Source organism: Microcaecilia unicolor, chromosome 9, assembly GCF_901765095.1.
Source record: "Microcaecilia unicolor chromosome 9, aMicUni1.1, whole genome shotgun sequence".
NCBI classification, from domain to species: domain Eukaryota; kingdom Metazoa; phylum Chordata; class Amphibia; order Gymnophiona; family Siphonopidae; genus Microcaecilia; species Microcaecilia unicolor.
In genome coordinates this window covers 163,036,547-163,063,864 of record NC_044039.1, presented here as the reverse complement: position 1 = coordinate 163,063,864, position 27,318 = coordinate 163,036,547, and the positions used below count along the sequence as shown (strand labels likewise).

The 27,318-nt window shown below is 46.4% G+C and overlaps 1 protein-coding gene across 2 annotated transcripts in view; it reads left to right on the top strand.

Annotated features, from left to right (window-relative positions):
- The window catches only part of SOS2 (SOS Ras/Rho guanine nucleotide exchange factor 2), a 330,826-nt gene that overhangs the window by 90,347 nt on the left and 213,161 nt on the right, over positions 1–27,318 (top strand). For both annotated transcript variants that reach the window (XM_030214043.1, XM_030214042.1), the window contains exon 4: positions 26,179–26,343. In XM_030214043.1, coding sequence (XP_030069903.1) covers positions 26,179–26,343 — 165 coding nt within the window. The remainder of the gene's footprint in view (positions 1–26,178; positions 26,344–27,318) is intronic.

The following is a 27,318-nucleotide window of genomic DNA, read 5'->3' as shown; positions in this document are numbered from 1 at the left end:
AGTGGTGCCATTTTACTTTCCACATGTCTGACACCTGCTCTGCCAGGGCTTTCCAGAATTTATATACCTTTTGGCATGACCAAAACATGTGGCCTAGATGAGCATTTGCTAAACCACACTTTGCACAGTCATCATTGTCTCTTAGTGTCGCTTTATAGGCCCTGTGTGGTGATACGTAAAGGCGTAGTATAAACCTATATTGCGTTTCTTGCCAGCATGCATTTTCAGTCAATTTATAGGTCCTTTGTACACAATTTTCCAGCTGTTCTGCTGTAACAGTTACTCCCAAATCTGTTGTCCACTGTCTCACTTCTTTGCCATAGTCATATTTCTTTACCTGTTCCAGAAGAAGGCAGTGAAAGCATTTAAATGGTATCCGTGTTTGATCATCCAGACCCAACATTATGTTGTATGTCTCCCAGCTTCCCGCGCTAAGCGATGAGCTGGGAAGGGACTGAATATAGTGCCGTAATTGCATAAATGCGAATGCATCTTTCTTGTCCAACTTGAATTCCGTGCACAAATCTTCAAATGGCTTTATCGTACCTTGCTCTGTCACCACATGAAACAGGTATCTAACTCCATGTTCCTCCCAGTTCTTGAATATCTTGGACGTGTCCCCCACAGGGAATGCTGGGTTGCCCCTAATTGGTAATAATGGTGAGGACGCCGTGGTCAGTCCAAATGCTTTGTCAACCATCTCCACGTCCGTTGCAGAGGTTGAAAAATTGGAGCCGCCGCCCCCACAGTCTTTTTGGTTTCTGAGGGCATATGCAACCAACTTGCAAAGTGTTGGTGTCGAAACCATTGTGTCTCTGTTTGTGTGTTTGTAAAGTATTCCTTGTTCCGAAACCAGTCGGAGAGGTGCCGCATTGAGCTCGCCGTTGAGAAGAGTCTCAGATCCAATAGGCCCAGTCCTCCTTTATCTCGCGGAAGCATGACTCGCTTGATGGACATTCGCGCTCGTTTGCCTTGCCACAGATATTTATTGAGCTGTTTATGTAGCCATCTCTCATCTTTCCCGCTCAGATACATTGGCAGCATTTGGAAAGCGTAAATCCATGTAGGAAACAGGATCATGTTGTAGAGAGCCACTCGTCCCATTAATGAGATGGGAAGTGCTTGCCAATTGTGAAGTGTCTTCCCCACTCTGTTCTTCATTTTATCCATATTTAAGGTGTAAAGTGTTTTGAGGTCAGCCGGGATTTGGACGCCCAAGTATGTTACCGCTCCCTGTGCCCATTGTAGTGGAAACGTACCCTTCCATTCTGTTACTAATTCTGGCCCTGAGTGTCTTTAAGGCCAGATTAGGCTTGTGATATATGGAGAAAAAAAATTATGTGGCCTTAAAATAATAAAAAATAAATGGAATAAAATAAATCTGGTGTGATTTGCTTTGGCAGCACCTTCAGCTTCTGTTTTGAATCTTTTCCAGCCCTAATGTATGTCCCTGAATAGAAGGCCTTTGGCGATGCTTGGGGTGCTAGATCATTCCATTGATGGGAGGTAAGAGGAGGAGGAGGAGGAGAGTGTCTCCTTGAGTAGGTTGTGTGGGAGAGAGCTGCTGGTGACCCTTAATTTCTAAGGCTTGATCTCTAGGTAGCCCTTGAATGGACCATCAGAGATATTGTTCTGGGTGGTCCGAGGCCTCCCCCCCCCCCCCCCCCCCCAAGTCCTTCTTGATATATTTGACAGCAGGAGATGACATCTCCTTAGGCTGTGATACTTGATTCTAGCCTGAAAGTGTCCAAGGTCAAGTGTGTTATATTCTCTTCCTGGTGAAGAGGAAAATAAGGAAATAAGGTGTTGGGACACCTAGAGGGCTTGTCCTTATGTTCCGCCTTAATTAGAGGGAAGAACAACATGGAGTGGTTACCACCCAGTTGGGCAGGTTCAACTGAGCCACTCCCCTCTCCATCAGTAGGTGCTGGGGACAGTCCCCTCGAGCCTGGAGAGGAAGCAGCAGATGGCAGTCAAAGTCCTTTGACTCCCCCTCAGAAGACTTTGGTTGACAAGACTCATAGGGTCTCTATCTTTCTCTCGAGTAGTTAAAAAAAAAGATTTCAGATTTAGTCATAGCTGCAGTGGTTAGTGGGGCATGGGTGTGGTTTAAGAAACTTCACTGCTTTGGCAGAAGCATACTGAAGTTTTCCACAGAGCATCAGCCCCTTATACCAGTAGTGTCACTAGGAAAAGTCAGGCTTTTTTAACTTCCATCTGCCAGTAGGCGGGGAATGCAACCCACGAGTCAGGATGATGCAGCCGGACCAAAGGAAAGGAAATTAAACAGGTATGATAAATTTCACCATATACATTACTTAATAAATTTGATTAATGCTATATTCAAATGTTTCTGGTTGATTTATATCTGCTTGACTGGACCCTGGGATGATGATTATATAGATGTAAAAAGGGAGGGGCAAAAACAAAATTTTGGAACGGAGTAAGTGGGAATTTTGATGCATATATGTTTAAAATTGGTTGTTCCTAAATATGTTCAATTTATACTTTATTTTCTTACGGTCTATAGTATAGGTTCAGAAAGAGACTACTCTAACTATAGATGATCTTTAAAAATGTATGTTTCAGTTGGGATAATGGAACAATGGTCATTTGCTCCTTTACTTCTACCATAGGGCCCAAAGTATGCTGTTTCCCTCTTTTTCTCCCTCATTCTATTATCAGCTTCCATTTTTATCATTCATTGGCATTTGTTTTCACTCCTCTGTAACTTTTCTCATATTATTCAGCTTTAACCTGATTTTCCTTAGCGTCCCTCTGGACCGGCCCAGAATGTGACTGATGGTTTGTGCACGTCTTTCAGCAGGTGGAGACTGAGAAAAAACTGTGACTCTAGAGAGCCAGTAAGAGCCCTTGCCAGCAAGAGAAAGATACAGTAATCTCAGTCTCCAGCAGGTGGAAGGTGATGAGCCCTTCAGTCTCATTCTTTATCTTTTTCTTTTATTATTATTATTAGCATTTGTATAGCGCTACCAGATGCACGCAGCGCTGAACACATGACACAAAGAGACAGTCCCTGCTCAGAAGAGCTTAAAATCTAAATAATACAGACAGACAAGACAGTTTACGGATGAGGGAAGTAATGGGTGAGAAAGAAGGAAGGGACAAGGGGAGGGCAATTGAGTAGTGGCTAGGAGCTAAAAGCAGCAGTGAAAAGGTGAGTTTTCAGCATAGATTTGAAAACAGGTAGAGATGGAGCTAGACGTATAAGTCCAGGAAGTCTATTCCAAGCATAAGGTGCCGTGAGAGAAACGAAGCCTGGAGTTAGCAGTGGAGGAGAAGGGGGACGACAAGAGAGATTTGTCCTGTGAGCGGAGTTCACGGGGAGGAATGTAGGGAGAGATGAGAGTGGAGAGGTAATGGAGGGGGGGGGGGGCTGCAGAGTGGATGCATTTAAAGGTCAGTACGAGAAGTTTAAACTGTATGCGGAAGCGGACAGGGAGCCAGTGAAGTGACTTGAGGAGTGGGCTAGTGTGGGTATAACGGTTCTGGCGTAAAATAAGTCGTGCTGCAGAATTTTGAACAGATTGGAGAGGAGAGAGATGGCTGAGTGGCAGACCAGTGAGAAGTGAATTGCAATAGTCCAAGCGAGAGGTGAGAAGGCTGTGGATAAGGGTTCTGGTAACGTATTCAGAAAGGAAGGGGCGAATTTTACTAATGTTGTAGATAAAGAAACGACAGGTTTTGGCGATCTGTTGAATATGTGCAGAGAAAAAAAAAAGATTTTTTTACCCATGTCCTCCCTGATATTATTTGAAGCTGGGCTTCTTTAATTAGCTCACAGTCTTTAAAAAATTTTTTAAAAAGACAAGCAGTTTCCTCAAGCTCTTTGGGGGAAGAGCTTTGGATGCAGGGAGAGGCAGCTATTTAAAAAAAAAAATAAAAAAAAAGACGCGTTTTGTTTTCAATGACCAGAGCAGCTCCTATATTGTTTTTTCTTTTATTTGGTGCCTGTGGGATTTCGTCACGGTTTTTTGGGCAGCCGTCAGCGATGGCAGAAAAACTTCGCCGATGCTCCGTCTGTCAGAGGTGGGGACTAGGCGCGAGCGGTGTCTGTAAATTTTGCACCGCAGCGGAGATTTTAGTGGAGTAGGGTGCAGGGGCCGTGAAATCTTCGGCGCCGTCGGGGGGGGGGGGGTGGGGGGGTGTCCGATTCAGGCACTTCAGCTGCGGTCGGGTCAGCCTCGCTGCCGGTGCCAATTTCGGGAGGAAGTGCTGCCATTTTGGATGCCTCTTTGAGTGCTGCGCCCCTGTCTGCTTCAGACTCCCTTGGCTTCAGTGGGTGAAGGAGGACTTCCTCCTGAATTTGTGGTACACATGTACCAAGCCTTTCTGCTGCAAAAAGCTTCTCCAGGAGACCCTTCAGGAAAGAGATCTCTGGAGGGTTCCGCTATGGCTGTAAAGCGGGTCAGGTAGTCTTTGGAGGCAGAAGAGGATTTTTCTTTTGTCCCTGAACAGGAAATGCCATCTTTAGAAGAGACAGCATGGTTCCCTGAAGAGCAATTTTCTGAGGACCTTGAACAGCCAGAAGATGGAGCAAACTCTCTCTTCCTGCAGGGGAGGATACTTCAGTGGTAAGGATTTTTCATAAAGATGACCTGCAGGAGCTTGTTTTGCAGGTTTCTTCTACTTTGCGTTTTGAGGACCAAGATGCCCAAGTAGCGGAGCCCAGAAAGGTAGATTTGCTGGTAAAGGGTATTCGCAGGATAGGTAGATCTTTTCCAATGCATCAAGATATTAGGGATATTATTCAGGCTCAGTGGGAGGTTCCTGATTCTGCTTTTCAGCTTGCTAGATCTATGATTAGGCTTTATCCGGTTCCAGACTTGGATAAAGATCTCTTGCGCCCTCCAGTAGCAGATGCGGTGGTGTCCGCAGTTACCAAGTGGAACACATTTCCCGTGGGTGGAGGAACGGCTTTGCGAGATACCCAGGATCGCTGTATAGAATCCTTGCTGAAGAATTCCTTTGATGTTTCTGCTCTGGCAGTACAGGCCGCAATTTGTGGGTCCTTAGTAGCAAGACCTTGTTTTCGCTGGTCATAAAGAGTTTTGGACCGTACTTCAGATGATCTTTCAGCTGTGGATGCTGAAGTTGGAAATGGGTTCGGCCTTTTTGGCAGATGCTCTTTATGATTTGCTTCGGGCTTCTTCTAAGTCTATGGCTCTTTCCATCGCGGCCCATCGGTCTCTTTGGCTGCGTGGCTGGTCGGTGGATGCGTCTTCTAAGTCCAAGCTTAGTAAGTTTCCTTTTAAAGGTTCTTTTCTGTTTGGTGAGGAATTGGACAAGCTGGTACATAGCCTTGGTGAGGCTAAGGTTCTGAGGCTGCCTGAGAATCGTCCCAGAGGGTCTGGGCATGGTAATTTTTCTGGTCGAGGTAGAGGCCGTGATTTTCATTGTTATCGGCCGGGCAGAGTATTTCCTGTTCAATGCTCCAGGTTTTTTCAAAGGACTCTGTCCCTTTGAGGAGGTGGTAGTGGAGGTAGGGAAGCTGAAAATTCTTTTTCGTCGTCCTCCCGTCCAAATAAGTGCTCGGTTGGCACAATTTCAGGGAAGGTGGGCCCAGATTACTTTGGACCAGTGGGTACTAGAGGTTCTCCAAGGACAAGCAGGCTGCTTGTTCTCACTGATGGGTGATGTCCACTGCAGCCCCAGATCCGTAAAATCTTTCTACAACAAAGCTTGCTAGAGCCTTCGAGCAGCGGGCACGCACACCGCACATGGGCGGCCATTTTCCCCGCCTGTCGCGCGAGGTTCCCTCTTCATTCTTCTTTTTTCCGCGGTCAGAGCGGCTGTTTTCTGGTTGCTCTGTTGCCCCAGAGAAGAAGAGCCTTCACTTCACCGGCTTTTTTCGCCGAGTTTCCTTGTTTTCGCATGTCAGCTTGTGTTTGAGCTGTTTTTTCTTTGTAAAAAAAAAACTTCCTGTTATTTTCTAGTTTTCCCCTATAAGTTTCCTTTCGTTTGCACGTGCGGCCTTTCTGGCCGCCCGTATGGATTTTCTCCCTTTTTGTGCCCTTCTTTTGGCACCATTGCGAGTTTTTTTTTTTTTTTTTTTTTAATTTCTTTATTATATTTTAACATAATAGTTACAACCATTCAGATCTGCAAATGTCAACATGTATACAACTTATTTACTTCTTCTTCCATAATAAAGTTTGCAAACCAAGTCTAACAAGCCCTCACCCTTTCCTCCCCCTCCCCCCTCCACTTAATGTGATGATGTGTTAGAGTCTCTCATCTGTTCATATGGTTGCCAAATTTGATGAAACCTAAGTAAGTGGCCTTTTTCTCAATGCGGTCAGTTTTGACATCTGGTACAAATAATCAAGTTTAATTTTTACAGCTTGAATTTGTGGCATCTCCATCTGTTTCCAAGCCCTTGCCACTGTCAGTTTGGCTGCCGCAAAAATCTGGTTAGCCATTTTATGTTGATGTGTCTTACATTTTCCCGGGTGGAAATGCAATAAACAATATTCCGCCCGGTTAGGGTAATCTGTCTTTGTTACTTGGTGGACCATTGTTCGGATCTGAGTCCAAAAGTCCTGTATCTTGGGACATTCCCACAATATATGTATAAATGTACCTCTCAGACCACACTCTTTCCAACAATTCGCTGATACTTTAGGGTATATCTTTTGCAGTCTATCTGGTGTGTAGTACCACCAGTACCATATTTTATATCCATTCTCGACCACCGATTGGGTGATGGAGGTCCTCAATAGGTATCTAATTCCCCTCACCCAGCTTTCCCTTGTAAATGTTTTGTGAAGGGCCTCCTCCCATCGTCTGATATAGCAGTCTTGAGGGGTGGAGAGTCTTAAGAATGCCCTATATAATCTTGTTACCGCCCCTTTACCCCCTCCTCCTCTAATTGCCTTCTCCAGTGCTGTTTCCGCCAGTTCCAGTTCCTCTCCTGCCCGCCTTCTAATGAAATTCCTCACATTATGATAGAACGGCATTTCCCGGTCCTCTAAATCATATTCCTCTTTTAGTTCTTCAAAGTCTTTGATTCCCCCGTCATTCCATAATTGGCCCAGCATATATAACCCTTTGTGGGCCCATCTTTTATATATGTTCTCTGTCTCCCCTAATGGAAATCCCGGAGCCCCACAGATGGCCATTTGTAGAAAGTATCTTCTCTCCGGAAAGACTCTCCAGCGTATCTGGAGCCATGTCTCCAGCAGAAGACTAATTCCCACTGGAGCCCTTTTAGCTATGGACAAAATTTCGGACCCCTGCTTCCACAATGTATCACCTATGAAGCGGGTGCCCAGCCACGATCTCTCCCAGTGCAACCACTTTTTATTGTTTCTGGGAGTCCATTCCGCTAATACTCTCAATTGAGCTGCCTGGTAGTATAAATAGAAGTTTGGTACTCCAATCCCCCCTTCTGTGGGTGTTTGAAACATCATGGTCCTGTTTACCCTAGCAGGTCTCTTTCTCCAGATGTATGCAAACATTTTCCTATTTAGCTGTTGGAAGAATTTCTGTGGGATATGTATCGGGATGGCCAGGAACAGGTATAGAATCTTGGGTAGAAGTATCATTTTTATGGCATGGATTCTTCCCAGCCACGAGATGGTGAGACCTTCCCACCTATCTAATTCCTCAAAGAGTTCTTTAATTTTTTGGGGATAATTTGCTTGATATAAATCCCCTAGTTCCGGGGTGACCTATATCCCTAAGTAGCGAATTGACTTACTGGCCCATATAAACGGATATTTGTCCTTTATCTCTTGTACCTCCCTAGGTGCAACTGTAAGATTTAAAATCTCTGATTTATTTATATTGATTTTAAAACCCGACATGTTCCCATAGCAGGCCATTACCTCCATTGCCTCCCGTATTGATTGCGTTGGATGCGTTAATGTCAGGAGGACATCATCAGCAAAAAGCATTATTTTATGTTCCCGCCGCCCACGAATCACTCCCCTTATGTCTTTATGCGCTCGGATCATCCTCGCGAGGGGTTCGATTGATAATGCAAAAAGCAATGGGGAGATTGCACAGCCTTGTCGTGTGCCTCTATGCAGCTCTAATGTGTTAGTGTTTGTCCCATTTATCTTTAGTACTGCCATCGTTTTCGTGTATAGCAGTCGCAGCCATGCCAGAAATCGTCCGTCTATGCCTATCTGGGTCACTACAGCAAAGAGAAAATCCCAGCTTACTCGGTCAAATGCCTTTTCGGCATCGACCGAGAAAACTATTGTCGGTGTTCTTTCATCCTTTACCTGCTGTATAACATGGAGTAATGTCCGAATGTTGTCATGCGTTTGGCGCCCTGCAATAAAGCCAGCCTGGTCCTCGTGCACCAGTCATGGCATTAGCTCTTGGAGGCGGCGGGTCATTATCTTGGTAAAAATCTTATAGTCAGTGTTCAGAAGAGATATTGGTCGGTAAGAGCCGCACTGGAGCGGATCCTTGCCCGGCTTTAAGAGTATAATCACTTCTGCTATCCTCCATGAGTATGGCAGCTCTTGCGCTTCCTCAAAAGAGGTAATTACTTTCAACAATATAAGAGCCAGTACTTTCGCAAATCTTTTATAAAATCTGGTGGGGAAACCATCAGGTCCCGGGGATTTGTTATTTGGGAGGTCTACTATTGCTTCTTCAATCTCTTCTAGTGTTATAGCCTTTGATAAAGCCTCCTGTTCTGTTTTGGTCACTCTTACCAAGTCAAGCTCTTGTAAATATTGGTCCATTTCCTCCCTTGTTTTGTCTTGTTCTGCTTGGTATAATTGATTATAGAAATCCCAAAACACCTCTGCTATTTCCTCTGTTTGTGTTGTTAATTCCCCTGAGGTCTTATGTATGCTAGGCGAGTTTCGGAGTTGCAGGCGCTGTTGTGTAGATCTCTGTTTTGGGAGTTCTGTTCCGATCGGGTAGTTTTGTGACCAGTTCCTTCCTTTCTTCCCAAGGTTTTGACTCGTTTTCATGTATCTCAACCGGTGGTATTACCTGTGTTAGGCTCTTTCTCTGGCTCAGAGGAGCAGCGTCGTTTGAAGCGTTTAGATGTCAAACGGGTGTTGAAACAGTATATCAAGTCTACAGATGAGATTTGACAATCCGATTGTTTGTTTATTCTGATCGGAGGTTCACACAAAGGGTTTATGGCTTCTAAGCCTACTGTTTCTCGGTGGCTTAAAGAGATGATTGCCTCAGCTTAGCTTCTTTCCGGGAAGCCTGTTCCAGAGCATGTTAAGGCTCACTCTACAAGAGGTCAGGCAGCTTCTTGGGCACAGTGTTGTCTGATGCCTCCGGAGGACATTTGTAGGGTGGCGACTTGGTCGTCTTTGCATTCTTTTTCTAAGCACTATTGCTTGGACGTCCTGAGTCATCAGCAAGTTGTTTTCGGGGCACACGTCTTGACGGCGGGGCTATTAGGGTCCCTCCCATAATTTAACTGCTTTGTTACTTCCGATCAGTCACATTCTGGGACGTTCCAGAGGGACGCTAAGGAACGATAAATTAGACCTTACCGGCTAATTTGCTTTCCTTTAGTCCCTCCGGACCGGCCCAGATCCCTCCCTTTAGGTATTCTGTGTTTTCAGGGGTTTAGAGATATTTCAGCTGTGTTGCTGGTTTTGTAGTTTGTTTATTTTTTTTTTTAAATGTTGTGGATCTTTAAGGATCCTGATATGCAGGGGCATATCTTTTGACACAATATGTTTGGAGGCACTCACCCTATGTTGGCAATGTGCCGGTAGCTGCTCAGGCTTTCAGATGCACAGGCCATTTATTTATTCTTTGGGTTTTCTTCTGCTTTGGTACCTTATTACTGGATCTTTCTCTAGCTGGCAAGGGCTCTTATTGGCTCTCTAGAGTCACAGTTTTTTCTCAGTCTGCATTTGCTGGAAGGCGTGCACAACCCATCAGTCACATTCTGGGCCGGTCAGGAGGGACTAAAGGGAAGCAAATTAGCAGGTAAGGCCGAATTTATCTTTCCTTTCCTACCCTTCCAATTTTCTTTGCCTCCTTGTGTTTTGGAATCAAGAAATAACCTCTCAGATTACTCTGGGTAGAGGAGTACCTCAAGGTTCATTACTCTCACCGTGCTTTTCAATTTGTATTTTGCACCCTTGGCTAAGCTTCTTGAAATTTGGAAATTTAAATTCCATTTCTTTGCAGATGACATTCAATTGGTTGCTTTTATGAAGGATGACAAATCTTATGTAATGCATGATCTTAATTGTAAATGGATTTTGCTTGATAAATGGTTGAGTGAATAATTTTGAATGCAGAAAAATCTTGTGCCAAGTGGATATCTCATAAATCTAAATCTTCAGCCAAGAGTGCAAGGGAAGTTCCTTCTTCTTAAGGAAGAAATTATTACTTTGGGATTTTATGTTCACTGAAATTTGACAAGCATATTAGCTATGTTGTTAGATCATGTTATTTGCAATCGTGAATAGTTCATCAGTTAAACATTTTTTAAAAATAAATCCAACATAGGGCCCTGTTTACTAAGGCACGCTAGTGTTTTTAGCTTGCACTAATGCATAGTTGTATCTAGTGTTAGCGCGTGCTAATTTTTAGCGCACGCTAAAAATGTTAGTGCGCCTACAGCGCGGATTAGTAAACAGGGCCCTTAGTTTAAATTGTTCATGCTCTTGTAACAAGTACATTGGATTACTATAATACTTTGTTTCAAAGTATTACCAAGACTAGCTTGAAAAGACTACAGCTGCGTGTCTTAGGAGCAAAAAAGTTTGATCATGTTACCCTTATTTGTTTTTTTTATATATAAATCTTTATTGGAGCAATCAAACAGACAACAACAGCAACATGACATATCCAAAGAAGTTTTTTGTTTTATACCAAACTACCCACAATCCCCCTATCCTCCCCCTACCCCATTTTTCCCACCAGCCAAATACAATCTTCCAGATCTGGTGAACTCTTATCCAGATCTAGGAAGCAAGTATGAGGATGAGCAGTGTAAAAAAGCAAAACTCAACAATTCAAAATCCAGCTGCGAACCCAATGTGAAATGGCAAGCCAGAAAGACTCCCAAATACGTTGAACTTTAGCCCAATGACCTGGGTGGTTCCAGCCTGCACGATGGTGATCCAGAACTATGAGGGCATTCACTTTATTAAGCCATTGGGTCACATTAGGAGAGTCAGCTTGTAACCATTGTAACAGGATTGTAATGTTACCCTTATCTTAAAGGAGTTAACACTGGTTACCAAATTCTGCTCACATTATATTCACGTTATTGTGTTTAGTCTTTAAGGCTTTTTTCATGGGTGTTCCAAATACCTCTCAGTAAATTTGTGTAAATAAATCAATGCCCATATGAAAACTGGAGACTTAGAGCCCATTGAGATCTTCTCAGTGTTGCCTACTTCAACTTCCATTGTTAAATATAGTTAAATTGACTTCAACACAACAGTAAAGGGGTGGAAAGGACCCAAAATCAAATGATCAGTCAGCCACACAAGGGTAAGATGCTCCGAAAAAAAACCTTTATTCAGACCCAACACGGTCCGTGTTTCGGCTAGAACAGCCTTCTTCAGGGGTCAATCTATTGATGTTCAGTAATATATTAATTGATTGATGGAACATTTAGATGTCTTGACAAGCTTTTTAACATGCTGCTCTCTTCCAGCGTATACATATTGAGGTTCATAAGCCTATCCCTATAATTTTTGCATTCAAGACTGCTTACTAATTTCATAGCCGCCCTCTGGACCGACTCCATTCTGTTTATATCTTTCCATAGGTGCGGTCTCCAGAACTGCACGCAGTACTCCAAATGAGGCCTCACCAGAGACTTATACAACGGCACTGTCACCTCCTTTTCCGTGCTGGTTATGCCTCTCTTTATGCACCCAAGCATCCTTCTGGCTTTGGACGTCGCTTTTTCTACCTAGGTCAACAGGTCACGATCTTTCTGGTTGGGACCAGGATTTTCGTCGGTTCAGAGCAGGCAGAGTAGCCACTGTTCAGAAGTCTAAGTTCTTTCAGAGGTTCTTTTCGTGGTACCCGATGTGGAGGCGGAGATATATAATCTTCCTTTCAATCCCCTGTGTGTCTCTTCCAATGAAGGTCTCTGAGCCCATCCTCGAATTCCTGTGGGAGGTCGCTTAGCTCAGTTTTATTAGCGGTGGGCCCAGATTACCTCCAATCAGTGGGTATTTGAGGTTATTTGAGACGGGTACGCCTTAGAGTTTGCATGGCATCTGCCAGATGCTTTCCTGGAGTCTGTCGGTCTCGTCTCAAGGCAGGAGTGATCAGGGATATCCTAGAAAGGCTTCTTGAATTGCAGGCCATCTGTCTGGTTCCAGACTCCGAGGTCAGAATAGGACGTTATTCCATTTACTTTGTTGTCCCAAAGAAAAAAAGGTTCCTTCCATCCGATTTTAGATCTCAAAGTGGTCAATCGGACGCTGTAAGTCTCCAGTTTTCATATGAAAGCTCCTTGCTTGGTCTTGAGCCATTTTGACTACTGCAATGGAATTTACAACAGCTGTAAGGAGCACACCCTTTAGAAACTCCAGACAGCGCAGAACATGGCGGCGAGGCTACTATTTGGCAAATCTCGATTTGAGGCAGCAGCGCCCCTTCGTGAGAAGCTCCACTGGCTCCCGATCAAAGAACGGATTGAATTCAAAGTCTGTGCTCTTACCTACAAGATTGTATACGGGGACGCTCCAGACTATATGTTCAGCCTGATCGACCTCCTACCCAGAAATTCCGAGAAGTCATCCCACACCTATCTCAACTATCCACTTTCCTAACTGCAGGAACTTTAAGATACAAGCTGCTCTTTGCCTCTTCTTTTTGCTTCCAGTGTCCCCGTTATTGGAACGCTCTGCCATCAACGTTAAAAGACACAACCGATCACAAACTATTCAAGAAATCCGTAAAGACCTACCTATGTGATCGATCATTCTCCTCAGCTGCTTGATCTTCTGCATCCCCGCCTTCCTTTCCCCTGCTGTTTCCCTCTCTTCCCCTCCTCTACTTTATTCTCTGCTTTGCACTTACTATTATGCTGTATTTTTCATCAAACGTTGTAAGCCACATAGAACCTGCCTTGGTGGGATTATGCGGGATATAATTGTTCACAAATAAATATGTTTCAACGGTTTTTATTAAAATAACACAGTGCAAACAACTTATAGCTTGTATTAGTAACAGGTATGAATTAAAGACTTGTTCACACCAATCAAATACAAATTAACAGAAGAATGATTTTTTTGGGTTTTATGCCCACCCTCCCCACCCTCCTCCCACCCTGCAGTCTGTTCACAAATAAATAAATAATAGCCGTTCAGGGGAGTTTTTAATGGCTTTATACTTAATAGAGGCCTATCTGCACGTTCTGATTCGTCCGCTCTACCAGTGTTTTCTTTGCTTTGCGATTTTGGGCAAACATTTTCAGTTTCGAGCTCTGCCTTTCGGCCTCACTACAGCTCCTTGTACTTTCCGGAAGGTCATGGCTGTGGTGGCAGTGGCTTTCAGAAAAGAGGGCATTCTAGTACATCCTTACCTGGACCATTGGTTGATCAGAGCAAAGTCGTATCAGGAGATTTTGAAAGTCATAACTCTAGTGGTCCAATTTCTTTGGTCCCTCGGTTGGGTGGTAAACCCTCTTAAGAGTCGATTGGTACCATCTCGGAGTCTCTTTCGATACTCTTCAAGGATGAGTGTTTCTTCTGCAAACTTCAAGATCAGATACATGCTCTCCTGTAGAAAGCGGTGTCGTATGCGAGAGACTATCTTCAGGTTCTGGGATCCATATCAGTGATGATAGAAGTAGTTCTTAGGGCCACAGCATACATGAGATCTCTGTACAAGTCCCTCTTGTCCCATTGGTCTCCACATGTCAAATTACCACTCGGAGCTCGGGAGCCTCCATTGGTGGCTTTGAATAAGTACATAAGTACATAAGTAATGCCATACTGGGAAACACCAAAGGTCCATCGAGCCCAGCATCCTGTTTCCAACAGTGGCCAATCCAGGTCACAGATAACCCGGCAAGATCCCAAAAATGTACAAAACATTTTATACTGCTTATCCCAGAAATAGTGGATTTTCCCCAAGTCCATTTAATAACGGTCTATGGACTTTTCCTTTGGGAAGCCGTCCAAACCTTTTTAAAACTCCGCTAAGCTAACTGCCTTTACCACGTTCTCTGGCAACGAATTCCAGAGTTTAATTGCACGTTGAGAGAAGAAATATTTTCTCTGATTTGTTTTAAATTTACTATATTGTAGCTTCATCGCATGCCCCCTAGTCCTAGTATTTTTGGAAAGCGTGAACAGACGCTTCACATCTACCCGTTCAACTCCACTCATTATTTTATAGACCTCTATCATATCTCCCCTCAGCCGCCTTTTCTCCAAGCTGAAGAGCCCTAGCCGCTTTAGCCTTTCCTCTTAGGGAAGTCGTCCCATCCCCTTTATCATTTTCGTCACCCTTCTCTGCACCTTTTCTAATTCCACTATATCTTTTTTGAGATGCAGCGACCAGAATTGAACACAATATTCAGGCATTATAATATCCTCATTTTTGTTTTCCATTCCTTTCCTAATAATACCTATCATTCTATTTGCTTTCTTAGCCACAGCAGCACACTGAGCAGAAGGTTTTAACGTATCAACAACGACGACATCTAGATCCCTTTCTTGGTCTGTGACTCCTAACGTGGAACCTTGCATGACATAGCTATAATTTGAGTTCCTCTTTCCCACATGTATCACTTTGCACTTGCTCACATTAAACGTCATCTGCCATTTAGGCGCTCAGTCTCCCAGTCTCATAAGGTCCGCTTGTAATTTTTCACAATCCTCCCGCGATTGAACGACTTTGAATAACTTTGTGTCATCAGCAAATTTAATTACCTCACTAGTTACTCCCATCTCTAGGTCATTTATAAATATGTTAAAAAGCAGCGGTCCCAGCACAGAGCCCTGGGGAACCCCACTAACTACCCTTCTCCATTGAGAATACTGACCATTTAACCCTTCTCTCTGTTTTCCATCTTTTTTTAACCAGTTTTTAATCCACAATAGAACACTACCTCCTATCCCATGACTCTCCAATTTCCTCTGGAGTCTTTGCATGAGGTACTTTGTCAAACGCCTTCTGAAAATCCAGATACACAATATCAACCGGCTCGCCTTTATCCACATGTTTGTTCACCCCTTCAAAGAAATGTAGTAGATTGGTGAGGCAAGATTTCCCTTCACTAAATCCATGTTGACTTTGTCTCATTAATCCATGCTTGAATATGCTCTGTAATTTTGTTCTTAATAATAGTCTCTACCATTTTGCCCGGCACCAACGTCAGACTCACCGGTATATAATTGCCTTTGTATCGGTCTTTGGTGCGACCGCACCTCAAATATTGTGTTCAATTCTGGTCGCTGCATCTCATAAAAGATATAGTGGAATTAGAAAAGGTACAGAGAAGGGCGACGAAAATGATAAAGAGGATGGGACGACTTCCCTATGAGGAAAGACTGAAGCATCTAGGGCTCTTCAGCTTGGAGAAGAGACGAGTGAGGGGAGATTATGATAGAGATAAATAAAATAGAGTGGAGTGGAACAGGTAGATATGAATTGTTCTCTCTTTCCAAAAATACTAGGACTAGGGGACATGCGATGAAGCTACAAAGTAGTAAATTTAATACAAATCGGAGAAAATTCTTCTTTACTCAAAGTGTAATTAAACTCTGGAATTCGTTGCCAGAGAATGTGGTAAAGGCGGTTAGCTTAGCGGGGTTTAAAAAGGGTCTGGACAGCTTCCTAAAGGAAAAGTTCCATAGACCATTATTAAATTGACTTGGGGAAAATCCACTGCTTATGATAAGCATCATTAAAATGTATTGAGCCTCTCTGGGATCTTGCCAGGTATTTGTGATCTGGATTGGCTGCTTTTGGAAACAGGATACTGGGCTGGACGGACCTTTGGTCTGTCCCAGTGTGGCAATACTTATGTACTTATTTAATGTTTATTGCCAGTGGGTCAGTTAGTGAGCGAATAGAACGGATTTGTCCGAGTCTATAGAAACAGCTTTTAATCATGTTAGAGATAAAATTGAAAGGAAAGTGATTCATCAAGGATGACACCTAGTATTTTTGTATGTTGTAGTCTAGAGACAATAGTAGTGTTGGGAAGGATAGTGTGTGATTAAGGGATTAATTTGGCGTATTAGAAAAAAAGAATGCTGCTTGATTTTTCGGGATTAAGAATATGCTTGTTGTACTGTAACCAATTAGTGATCTGTGTCAAATTACAGTTAAGAGTATGAATCATTTGAATGTCTGTTGAATCAATATAGTAATTGGATATCATCTGCATACACGTATGCTGTAAAACCTAGAGACTGAATGTGAGAAGGGGTGCCAAAAAGATGTTAAATAGCATAGGTGAAAGGATCATTCCTTGTGGGACTCCAGAGTCGAGTGAAAATGGTATAGATTGTTTTTCTTGGTATTGGACTGATCACTAACAGAGTGGGAAGATTAGTTAGTGAAGGAATCACCAGGCCAAACTCCCTGCAGTTGATGTTCTTAGCCATCTATTGGGAGATTGATGGTTGCGTATTTCACTGATGGGGAAGGAAGATGAGACAAGAATGGGGCTTTCAGTTGCATATTGAGTTCCATAAGAGGCATAGGCATTGGAATGGGGTGGGCCATTTGCCTGAGTATGTTCCTCCCAAATTCCCTTCACTTAATGTGTGCTACCATTCACAACAAGCAAATAGATAGAAGAAGTTATAAAACCTTTAACTTCTGCCCCAGCTTGCTTGCCACATGCAGGTACCTTACTATGTTTCTGCTCTTGCGTACTTTACTGGAGCTAGACTATAAGGCTAGAGGACTTCACCCCCACAAAAGCCATTTGCATGGGACTTTTCTGTGAGATGGTTGCACTGACACATGTTGTGGACTCTGGCTCCACTGCTGCAAAATGATTTTATTGCAGCAAGGCCCCCTATTGCTCTATAGAGTGATATCTATTGCTGTAGCTCCTGGAACTGCATTCCTCCATTGATGATAGGCTTCAACATGTCAGCTGCTGCTGCTGCCTTCATTCTTATCAATGACACACTTGGTACAAAACGTAGATCAGCAAGTTATCAGGAAAAAGAAGGGCTAGGGACTGGAGTTGAGGGCACGATGAGGGCTGGGAGCAGGGAGAAAGCCCATGAAAGAAGGACTGGGTGCAAGAGAAAAGAGCATGAGGGAAGGGCTGGGTTTAGGAGGAGAGTATGTGAAGAGTGCCCTAGGGGTAGGAGGGGAGGGGCAAGCCAGGGCAAACCAAGCTAAGGCTAGTTACCCAAAGGATGGCATGGCTGAACTTCCTTCATTTTTGATGGAGAAAGGAGTATTACTGGAGTCTCTATTAGTCTTGTATTGATTGAGCGTATTAGATTGTGGCTACTGAGCTGCTGACATTATTCATGTAGAATGTGACATGTAACATATTAGCCCCCACTCTCTCACAAGAACAGCATAAATGGAAATGCATTTCTGTTTTTCATTCTCAGTTTTGCAGAATGTGCAGAGTTGCTTCTTGAAGTTCCATGTCAGTTTTGTTTGTGCATTTATAATACTGTGGTTAACTATATTTTGTATTTGGGTAAGTGAACTGAACTGAAATGAGAGATTCTGGAGCTCATTTTCGAAAGAGAAAAACATTCAAAGAGTGTTATGGTATTTGGATGAAAATTTTCTCCAGAACATCCGTCGGTATTTTTCAAAACCTGTTTTGCAACATCTGACTATGCAGTTCATCTGTAGTGATTCCAAACCACAAGGGGGCGTGTCAGGGATGTTTCAAAGGTGAGCTTAGGGCATGCCTAACACTTGTACAGCCATAATGGATCAAAAATCTAAATTCTTTGGTCTAGACCTGTTTTTAGAACGAATAAGGCACAAAAAGGTGCCATGAATGACCAGATGACCACTGGAGAGAATCAGAGATGGTCCCTTCTTACTCCCCCCCACTGTGACCTCTTCTCACCCCCCAAAATATGAATGAGAATAGTACCAGCCTCTGTGAAAGCCTCAGGTGTTATAGCCAGGTCTATTAGAGCAGCATGCAGGTCCCTGGAGTGCTCTATGGTTGGTTCAGTACACTGTAAACAGGTAGACCCAGGCCTATATCTCCGCCTACCTGTTACACTTGTAGTGAAAACTGTGAGCCCTCCAAAACTCACCAGAAACCCACTGTACCCACATATAGGGTAGCCAGGGGGGGGGTGCCAGGGGAGTGGCCGCTCTCCCAAACAGAGTTCTGGCAGCTCCAGCGCCTATTTTTTTCTCAGTGTGCTGCATTGAAAATGTGTACCCGCACTGGCGGAAGTCCGCTCTCACTCCCCCCGCGCCATCAACCTGGCTCTGCTTCTGATCCTGTTCACCCCTAAAGGCTATTGTAGTGGTGTGCAGTTGGGGGTAGTGGCTTTTGGAGGGCCCAGTAGACAAGATAAGTGAGCAATGGTAAGGTGTGTACCCAGGAGCATTTATATGAAGTCCACAGCAGTGCCCCCTAGCTCTCCTGGGACGTGTGGCAGTCCAGTGTACTAAAAATGCTGGTCCCTCCTACATCCCAATGGTGTGGTTTTCTACATTTTTCACTTGTACCCCTTTTTTTTTCTGAAAATGGCCTAAAACAATAAACGCACAGAGCACAAAAACTTGTTACAAATGGTATTTAAAAAAAAATAGATGTTTTCTGCTTTCAAAAATGATCATGCATTCTATTCGGTTTTGGGACGTTTAGCGCAAAACATCCAAAGTCCAACTTGGATGTCATATCGAAAATGCCCTGTCTGCAAATGCAGTTGAGGGGAACCTCCAGCCCTCCATCTCTGTCCACTGCACTTGCCTTCCCTCAGCAGCCAACGGGCAGTTCTGTTGCCCTCATGAGCCCTGTTTTCCCCAGGGTCATGCAGTTTTCCTGCTTATTCTTTTGTGGGAAATTTTTGATTTTCTTTCCTAATTTTGGAAAATGTACATCTCTGATTTTTGTATTTGTACAGTATAAGAAGAAATGCATTTCTTTATCTCTCTGGTGTGCTGTCTGGTTGCTTGGGTTTCCAGTTTCATTTTTATTTACATATTTCTACTTTAATTTGTGCTGTTATTTTCTATTTGGTGAAGGTGTGTCCATGCTGTACATAGATGACTGAGGTGTGGTACTCTGCTAGTGTGTAGTTTGTAGGGATTTAGTTTATTCTGCTTTCCTAATATTAGAAGCTATATTAAGAGTTCCAGAGCCTGATGTAATATGTGTTGCCTCTTTATAGGTAGGATTCTTGGTCTTGCCAACCAAAGAGGCATTCCACTCCCCTGAGTCACATGCAGTTTTCTTTCTAGTAGTAGTAGTTGAATACACTTTATAATAAACTAGATATTCTACTAGTAGCCCTACCTAGATCTGGTAAGTTGCTATACAGGGACATGTACCAGCTCCCATTTTCTTAGCCCTGTTCTTAACACAACTGCTGCTCCTCATACCAAAATGAAATCTTTGCGTCATATTTGGGTATGAAAACTGTAGCAGTTTTGTCTGTTAGAGCTTCATTCCAGCATTGGATATGAGAACTCTGTGAGCTAGATTTACCAAAGTGCACCACAGTATTAGCATATGTTGTTTACTGCAGGTCCCATTGTATGAAGTTTACTCCTAAGGTGGTAATATCAGTAAATCTAGTCCTGTTATTGTTCCATCCTATGTGGTGATAAGCTGCTCTGGCTTTTTGTTTTCCTCAATTTGAGCTGACTTCCTAATGGTCTCAGAACTTAAGCATTGTTCTTGTATCTTATGCAAGAGATCTTCTTTGCTACTCCTATCAATGGATAATGAAGAAATGTTGTAAATAGCTTTCTCCGAGGACAAGCAGGCTGCTTGTTCTCACGACTGGGTGACGTCCGCGGCAGCCCCCACCAACCGGAAATAAGCTTCGCGGGACGGTCGACACGCAGGGCACGCCCACCGCGCATGCGCGGCCGTCTTCCCGCCCGTGCGCGACCGCTCCCGCCAGTTACTTTTTTTCCGCGACTGAGAGAGTTGTGTTTTCCCCTCTCTCTCGTTTCAGCCGCCGGATTTTTTCGACCGCGTTTACGCGGATCGTCGCTTTGGCCTATTCGGCCTCTTCTTCTTCTTCTTTCTCTTTTATTAAAAAAAAAAAAAAAAAAAAAGAATTTTGCGCGTGTGGAGCACGCGCTCCTTCTTTTCCCTCGCTTTCTAGCGGGGACGCCTCGTTGCGGCCTAGTGGCCGCTCGGTCGGTTTCAGTTTTCGTGGTGTGATTTTAGCCACCATTGCCGACTTTGACTCCGCCGACGCGATTTTTCCGTCGATGTCCTCGAAGGTCCCGAGTGGATTTAAAAAGTGTGGTCGCTGCGGCCGGCCGATCTCGCAGACCGACACCCACGCTTGGTGCCTCCAGTGCCTCGGGCCGGAGCACAATCTCAAGTCGTGCGTTTTGTGTCTCGGTCTCCGGAAACGGACTCAGGTTGCGAGGCAAGTTCTGCGGGACCGTCTTTTTGGAACTTGCGCCGGCCCCTCGACGTCGACCTCGACGGCATCGGTATCGAAGACCGGTTCTTCGGTACCGGTATCGATGCCCGAGACATCGGCACCGATGGCAGCGACCCCAGGAGAACAGGTCCCGTCGGCCCGCCGGTCCGCCGGCGAGAGTGGGGTAGAGAGACCGCGTGGGCAGTCGGCCCCGGTCACTCCCTCAACTCGTGAGCCACGGGACCGAACCCTGTCGGACCCGGTACCCCGAGACCGAGGGGGATCGACCTCCTCCTCCTCCATGCCCTCCGGCACCGGTGACGTGCACCGGAAAAAAGACAAGAAGCGCCGTCACCGGGAGCCCTCGGTGCACCCTGAAGAGGAGTCGACGCCGAAGCGTCATCGCAGAGAGGAGAGATCTCCGTCGGTGGTGGAGGTACCGACGCGTCGGGGTTCCGGCACCTCGGTGCCGTCTCCTGGCCCCCAGCAGCTTCCGGCACCGACACCCTTACCGGCCCCACCGCCTTTCCCGGCAGCGGGCCTGGACGAGTGCCTCAGAGCCATCCTCCCGGGGATCCTGGAAGGGCTGATGCGCCAGGCTGTGCCGGCGCCGGGGGTGCTTGCGCCCTCGGCGCCGATGACTGTGGCGCCGGCGAGCTCTAGCCCGGCGCCGGGGCAGTCGACACCGCCGCCGCTTGCGGTGCCGGTCTCGACAGCCACGCAGGTGGAGTCCCCGTCGACGTCGATGGAGGGAGCTCCGTCCCCGCCGGCGCGGGAGTCCACCGCTCGACGACACCGAGACCTCGGTGCCTCGACGTCGAGCCGGGCCCGGTACCGGACGCAGCTACATGAGCTAATGTCCGATACCGAGGATGAGGACTCGTGGGGGGAAGAGGAGGACCCGAGATATTTCTCCTCAGAGGAGTCTACGGGCCTTCCCTCGGACCCCACGCCGTCACCGGAGAGGAAGCTCTCACCTCCTGAGAGTCTCTCCTTTGCCTCCTTTGTGCGGGATATGTCTATAAGCATTCCCTTTCCCGTGGTCTCTGTGGAAGAGCCGAGGGCCGAGATGCTCGAGGTCCTCGACTATCCATCACCACCTAGAGAGTCCTCCACGGTACCGCTGCACAATGTCCTGAAGGAGACGCTGCTCCGGAACTGGGTGCGACCACTAACTAATCCCACCATTCCCAAGAAAGCAGAGCCCCAGTACAGGATCCACTCTGACCCAGAGCTCATGCGGCCCCAGTTGCCCCATGACTCAGCGGTCGTGGATTCTGCTCTCAAGAGGGCACGGAGTTCGAGGGATACCGCCTCGGCGCCCCCGGGGCGGGAGTCTCGCACTCTGGACTCATTTGGGAGGAAGGCCTACCAATCCTCCATGCTCGTGACCCGAATCCAATCTTACCTGCTCTATATGAGCATCCACATGCGGACCAATGTGCAACAGCTGGCGGACCTGGTCGATAAGCTCCCGCCGGAGCAGTCCAGGCCTTATCAGGAGGTGGTCAGGCAGCTGAAGGCGTGCAGAAAGTTCCTGTCCAGGGGGATTTTTGACACCTGTGACGTGGCATCTCGTGCTGCGGCCCAAGGTATAGTGATGCGCAGGCTCTCATGGCTGCGTGCCTCTGACCTGGACAACCGCACCCAGCAGAGACTGGCTGACGTCCCTTGCCGGGGGGATAACATTTTCGGTGAGAAGGTCGAGCAGATGGTGGACCAACTGCATCAGCGGGAAACCGCTCTCGACAAGCTCTCCCACCGGGCGCCTTCAGCACCCGCCCCCACGGGTGGGCGTTTTTCCCGGGCACGGCAGGCTGCACCCTATTCTTTTGCAAAGCGTAGGTACAACCAGCCGGCCCGAAGGCCTCGCCAGGCACAGGGACAGCCCCAGCGCGCTCGTTCTCGTCAACAGCGTGCGCCTAAGCAGCCCCCTGCGCCTCCACAGCAAAAGCCGGGGACGGGCTTTTGACTGGATCCACGGGAACATAGCCGCCCTACAAGTGTCCGTACCGGACGATCTGCCGGTCGGAGGGAGGTTAAAATTTTTTCACCAAAGGTGGCCTCTCATAACCTCCGACCAGTGGGTTCTCCAAATAGTGCGGTGCGGATACGCCCTGAATTTGGCCTCCCTGCCTCCAAATTGTCCTTCGGGAGCTCAGTCTTTCAGCTCCCTTCACAAGCAGGTACTTGCAGAGGAACTCTCCGCCCTTCTCAGCGCCAATGCGGTCGAGCCCGTACCACCCGGGCAGGAAGGGCAGGGATTCTATTCCAGGTACTTCCTTGTGGAAAAGAAAACAGGGGGGATGCGTCCCATCCTAGACCTGAGAGGCCTGAACAAATTCCTGGTCAAAGAAAAGTTCAGGATGCTTTCCTTGGGCACCCTTCTGCCAATGATTCAGAAAAACGATTGGCTATGTTCCCTGGATTTAAAGGACGCATACACTCACATCCCGATACTGCCAGCTCACAGACAGTATCTCAGATTCCGCCTGGGCGCACGGCACTTTCAGTATTGTGTGCTGCCCTTTGGGCTCGCCTCTGCCCCACGAGTGTTTACAAAGTGCCTCGTGGTGGTGGCGGCGTATCTACGCAAGCTGGGAGTGCACGTGTTCCCATATCTCGACGATTGGCTGGTCAAGAGCACCTCGGAGGCAGGAGCCCTCCGGTCCATGCAGTGCACTATTCAACTTCTGGAGCTGCTGGGGTTTGTGATCAATTACCCAAAGTCCCATCTCCAGCCTACTCAGTCTCTGGAATTCATAGGAGCGCTGCTGAATACCCAGACGGCTCAGGCCTACCTTCCCGAAGCGAGGGCTACCAATCTCTTGGCCCTGGCTTCGCAGACCAGAGCGTCTCAGCAGATCACAGCTCGGCAGATGTTGAGACTTCTGGGTCATATGGCCTCCACAGTTCATGTGACTCCCATGGCTCGTTTTCACATGAGATCTGCTCAATGGACCCTAGCTTCCCAGTGGTTTCAAGCCACCGGGAATCTAGAAGATGTCATCCGCCTCTCCACCAGTTGCCGCACTTCACTGCTCTGGTGGACCATCCGGACCAATTTGACCCTGGGACGTCCATTCCAAATTCCGCAGCCCACGAAAGTGCTGACGACGGATGCATCTCGCCTGGGGTGGGGAGCCCATGTCGATGGGCTCCACACTCAGGGTCTGTGGTCCCTCCAGGAAAAGGATCTGCAGATCAACCTCCTGGAGCTCCGAGCGATCTGGAACGCACTGAAGGCTTTCAGAGATCGGCTGTCCTGTCAAATTATCCAAATTCGGACAGACAATCAGGTTGCAATGTATTACGTCAACAAGCAGGGGGGCACCGGATCTCGCCCCCTGTGCCAGGAGGCCGTCGGGATGTGGCGTTGGGCGTGTCGGTTCGGCATGCTCCTCCAAGCCACGTACCTGGCAGGCGTAAACAACAGTCTGGCCGACAGACTGAGCAGAGTCATGCAACCGCACGAGTGGTCGCTCCATGCCAGAGTGGTACGCAAGATCTTCCGAGCGTGGGGCACCCCCTCGGTGGACCTTTTCGCCTCTCAGACCAACCACAAGCTGCCTCTGTTCTGTTCCAGACTTCAGGCACACGGCAGGCTAGCGTCGGATGCCTTTCTCCTCCATTGGGGGACCGGCCTCCTGTATGCTTATCCTCCCATACCTTTGGTGGGGAAGACCTTACTGAAGCTCAAGCAAGACCGCGGCACCATGATTCTGATCGCGCCCTTTTGGCCCCGTCAGATCTGGTTCCCTCTTCTTCTGGAGTTGTCCTCCGAAGAACCGTGGAGATTGGAGTGTTTTCCGACTCTCATTTCGCAGAACGACGGAGCGTTGCTGCACCCCAACCTCCAGTCTCTGGCTCTCACGGCCTGGATGTTGAGGGCGTAGACTTCACTGCGTTGGGTCTGTCTGAGGGTGTCTCCCGGGTCTTGCTTGCCTCTAGGAAGGATTCCACTAAAAAGAGTTACTTTTTCAAGTGGAGGAGGTTTGTCGTGTGGTGTGAGAGCATGGCCCTAGAACCTCGTTCTTGCCCTGCACAGAACCTGCTTGAATACCTTCTGCACTTATCAGAGTCTGGCCTCAAGACCAACTCAGTAAGGAATCACCTTAGTGCGATTAGTGCTTACCATTATCGTGTGGAAGGAAAAGCCATCTCTGGAGAGCCTTTAGTCGTTCGATTCATGAGAGGCTTGCTTTTGTCAAAGCCCCCTATCAAGCCTCCTGTTGTGTCATGGGATCTCAACGTCGTCCTCACCCAGCTGATGAAACCTCCTTTTGAGCCACTGAATACCTGCCATCTGAAGTACTTGACCTGGAAGGTCATTTTCTTGGTGGCAGTTACTTCAGCTCGTAGGGTCAGTGAGCTTCAAGCCCTAGTAGCTCATGCTCCATATACCAAATTTCATCACAACAGAGTAGTGCTCCGCACCCACCCAAAGTTCCTGCCGAAGGTGGTGTCGGAGTTCCATCTTAACCAGTCAATTGTCTTGCCAACATTTTTCCCCAGGCCGCATACCCGCCCTGCTGAACGTCAGTTGCACACATTGGACTGCAAGAGAGCATTGGCCTTCTACTTGGAGCGGACACAGCCCCACAGACAGTCCGCCCAATTGTTTGTTTCTTTCGACCCTAACAGGCTAGGGGTCGCTGTCGGGAAACGCACCATCTCCAATTGGCTAGCAGATTGCATTTCCTTCACTTACGCCCAGGCTGGGCTGACTCTTGAGGGTCATGTCACGGCTCATAGTGTTAGAGCCATGGCAGCGTCAGTGGCCCACTTGAAGTCAGCCACTATTGAAGAGATTTGCAAGGCTGCGACGTGGTCATCTGTCCACACATTCACATCACATTACTGCCTCCAGCAGGATACCCGACGCGACAGTCGGTTCGGGCAGTCGGTGCTGCAGAATCTGTTTGGGGTGTAAATCCAACTCCACCCTCCAGGACCCGAATTTCTTCTGGTCAGGCTGCACTCTCAGTTAGTTGTTCTTCGTAGGTCAATTTCTGTTGTTTCCTCGCCGTTGCGAGGTTCAATTGACCTGGGTTCTTGTTTTGAGTGAGCCTGAGAGCTAGGGATACCCCAGTCGTGAGAACAAGCAGCCTGCTTGTCCTCGGAGAAAGGGTATGATACATACCTGTAGCAGTTGTTCTCCGAGGACAGCAGGCTGATTGTTCTCACCTTCCCTCCCTCCTCCCCTTTGGAGTTGTGTATTTCATATTTTTTGCTAGTCATTCAACTGGCGGGAGCGGTCGCGCACGGGCGGGAAGACGGCCGCGCATGCGCGGTGGGCGTGCCCTGCGTGTCGACCGTCCCGCGAAGCTTATTTCCGGTTGGTGGGGGCTGCCGCGGACGTCACCCAGTCGTGAGAACAATCAGCCTGCTGTCCTCGGAGAACAACTGCTACAGGTATGTATCATACCCTTTACAGCAATATGGTAAAATTTTTAAATTTTAACGTTTTTATTGATGCAGCCATAAAGTACACACTCAACAGGCTTCATTTACAATAATTCGCGAAATCTACCTAAACATCAGAACCTACACATTATATTCTCACAGCATCAACACTTTTATCTTTTTCCCCCTCCCCCTCTTCCCCCCATCCCCTTCCTTTATGGTGTAATGGTAAAAAGTTTTAATGAGTTTGCTGTTTTGTTTGCAGGAGATCCTTGGCTATAAGATAGACTATCATGTGTCACTTTACATTGTGGCTGTTCTGGAGTACATCTCTGCTGACATTTTGAAGCTAGCTGGTAACTACGTTTTCAACATACGGCATTATGAAATATCCCGGCAGGATATTAAAGTGTCCATGTGTGCAGATAAGGTAAGACTTGCTATTAACATTTAAATAACTTTTGATTCTTTCTTTCTTACTGCGTAGAGAGATGCGGTAGCCATGTTAGTCCACTTTTAAAGGCACTCAATAGAAGTAGAATAAAATAAAACATAGAAACGAAAATAAGATGATACCTTTTTATTGGTCTAACTTAATACATTTTTTGATTAGCTTTCGAAGGTGGCCCTTCTTCATCAGATCAGAAATAAGCAAATTTTGATAAGTAAGCATATATAAGTGAAATATCAAAGTATTTCAGTGACAGTCTGAAAGGATGAGGTGGGTTAGGTGAGAGGATGAGGGAAAGGGAGCATGGTGATCAGGGGGTGACAGAGCAGTAGGATATCATGGTTTATAATGGGCTAGAAAACCCAGATCTTTCTTAAATCCTGTCTGGTGGGTGTCAAAATATTTAATCGTCTTGACTTCAAAGGTCTTGCGTTCCTGTATTGTTTTAAAGTTTCCTTTTAGTATTCTCACCATAAAATCATTGGTACAGTGTTCTGGTTTTGTAAAGTGCTGTCCCACAGAGGTAGCATCCTGGTTGGCACTGGTGGTTTTCATATGATGTCTATGTAAATGATTAACTATTTTGACACCCACCAGACAGGACTTAACAAAGATCTGGGTTTTCTAGCCCATTTTAAACCATGAAATACCACTGCTCTGTCACCCTCTGATCACCATGCATATCTCCCTTTCCCTCATCCTCTCAGCCATGTCTGTTTCTCTCCTAACCCACCCCTCCCTCATCCTTTCAGACTGTCACTGAAATACTTTGATGTTTCACTTATATATGCTGTTACTTATCAAAATTTGCTTATTTCTGATCTGACGAAGGGCCACCTTCGAAAACTAATCAAAAAATGTATTAAGTTAGTCCAATAAAAAAAGGTATCTTATTTTCTTTTCTATGTTTTATTTTATTCTATTTCTATTGAGTACCTTTCTTACTGTGAAATT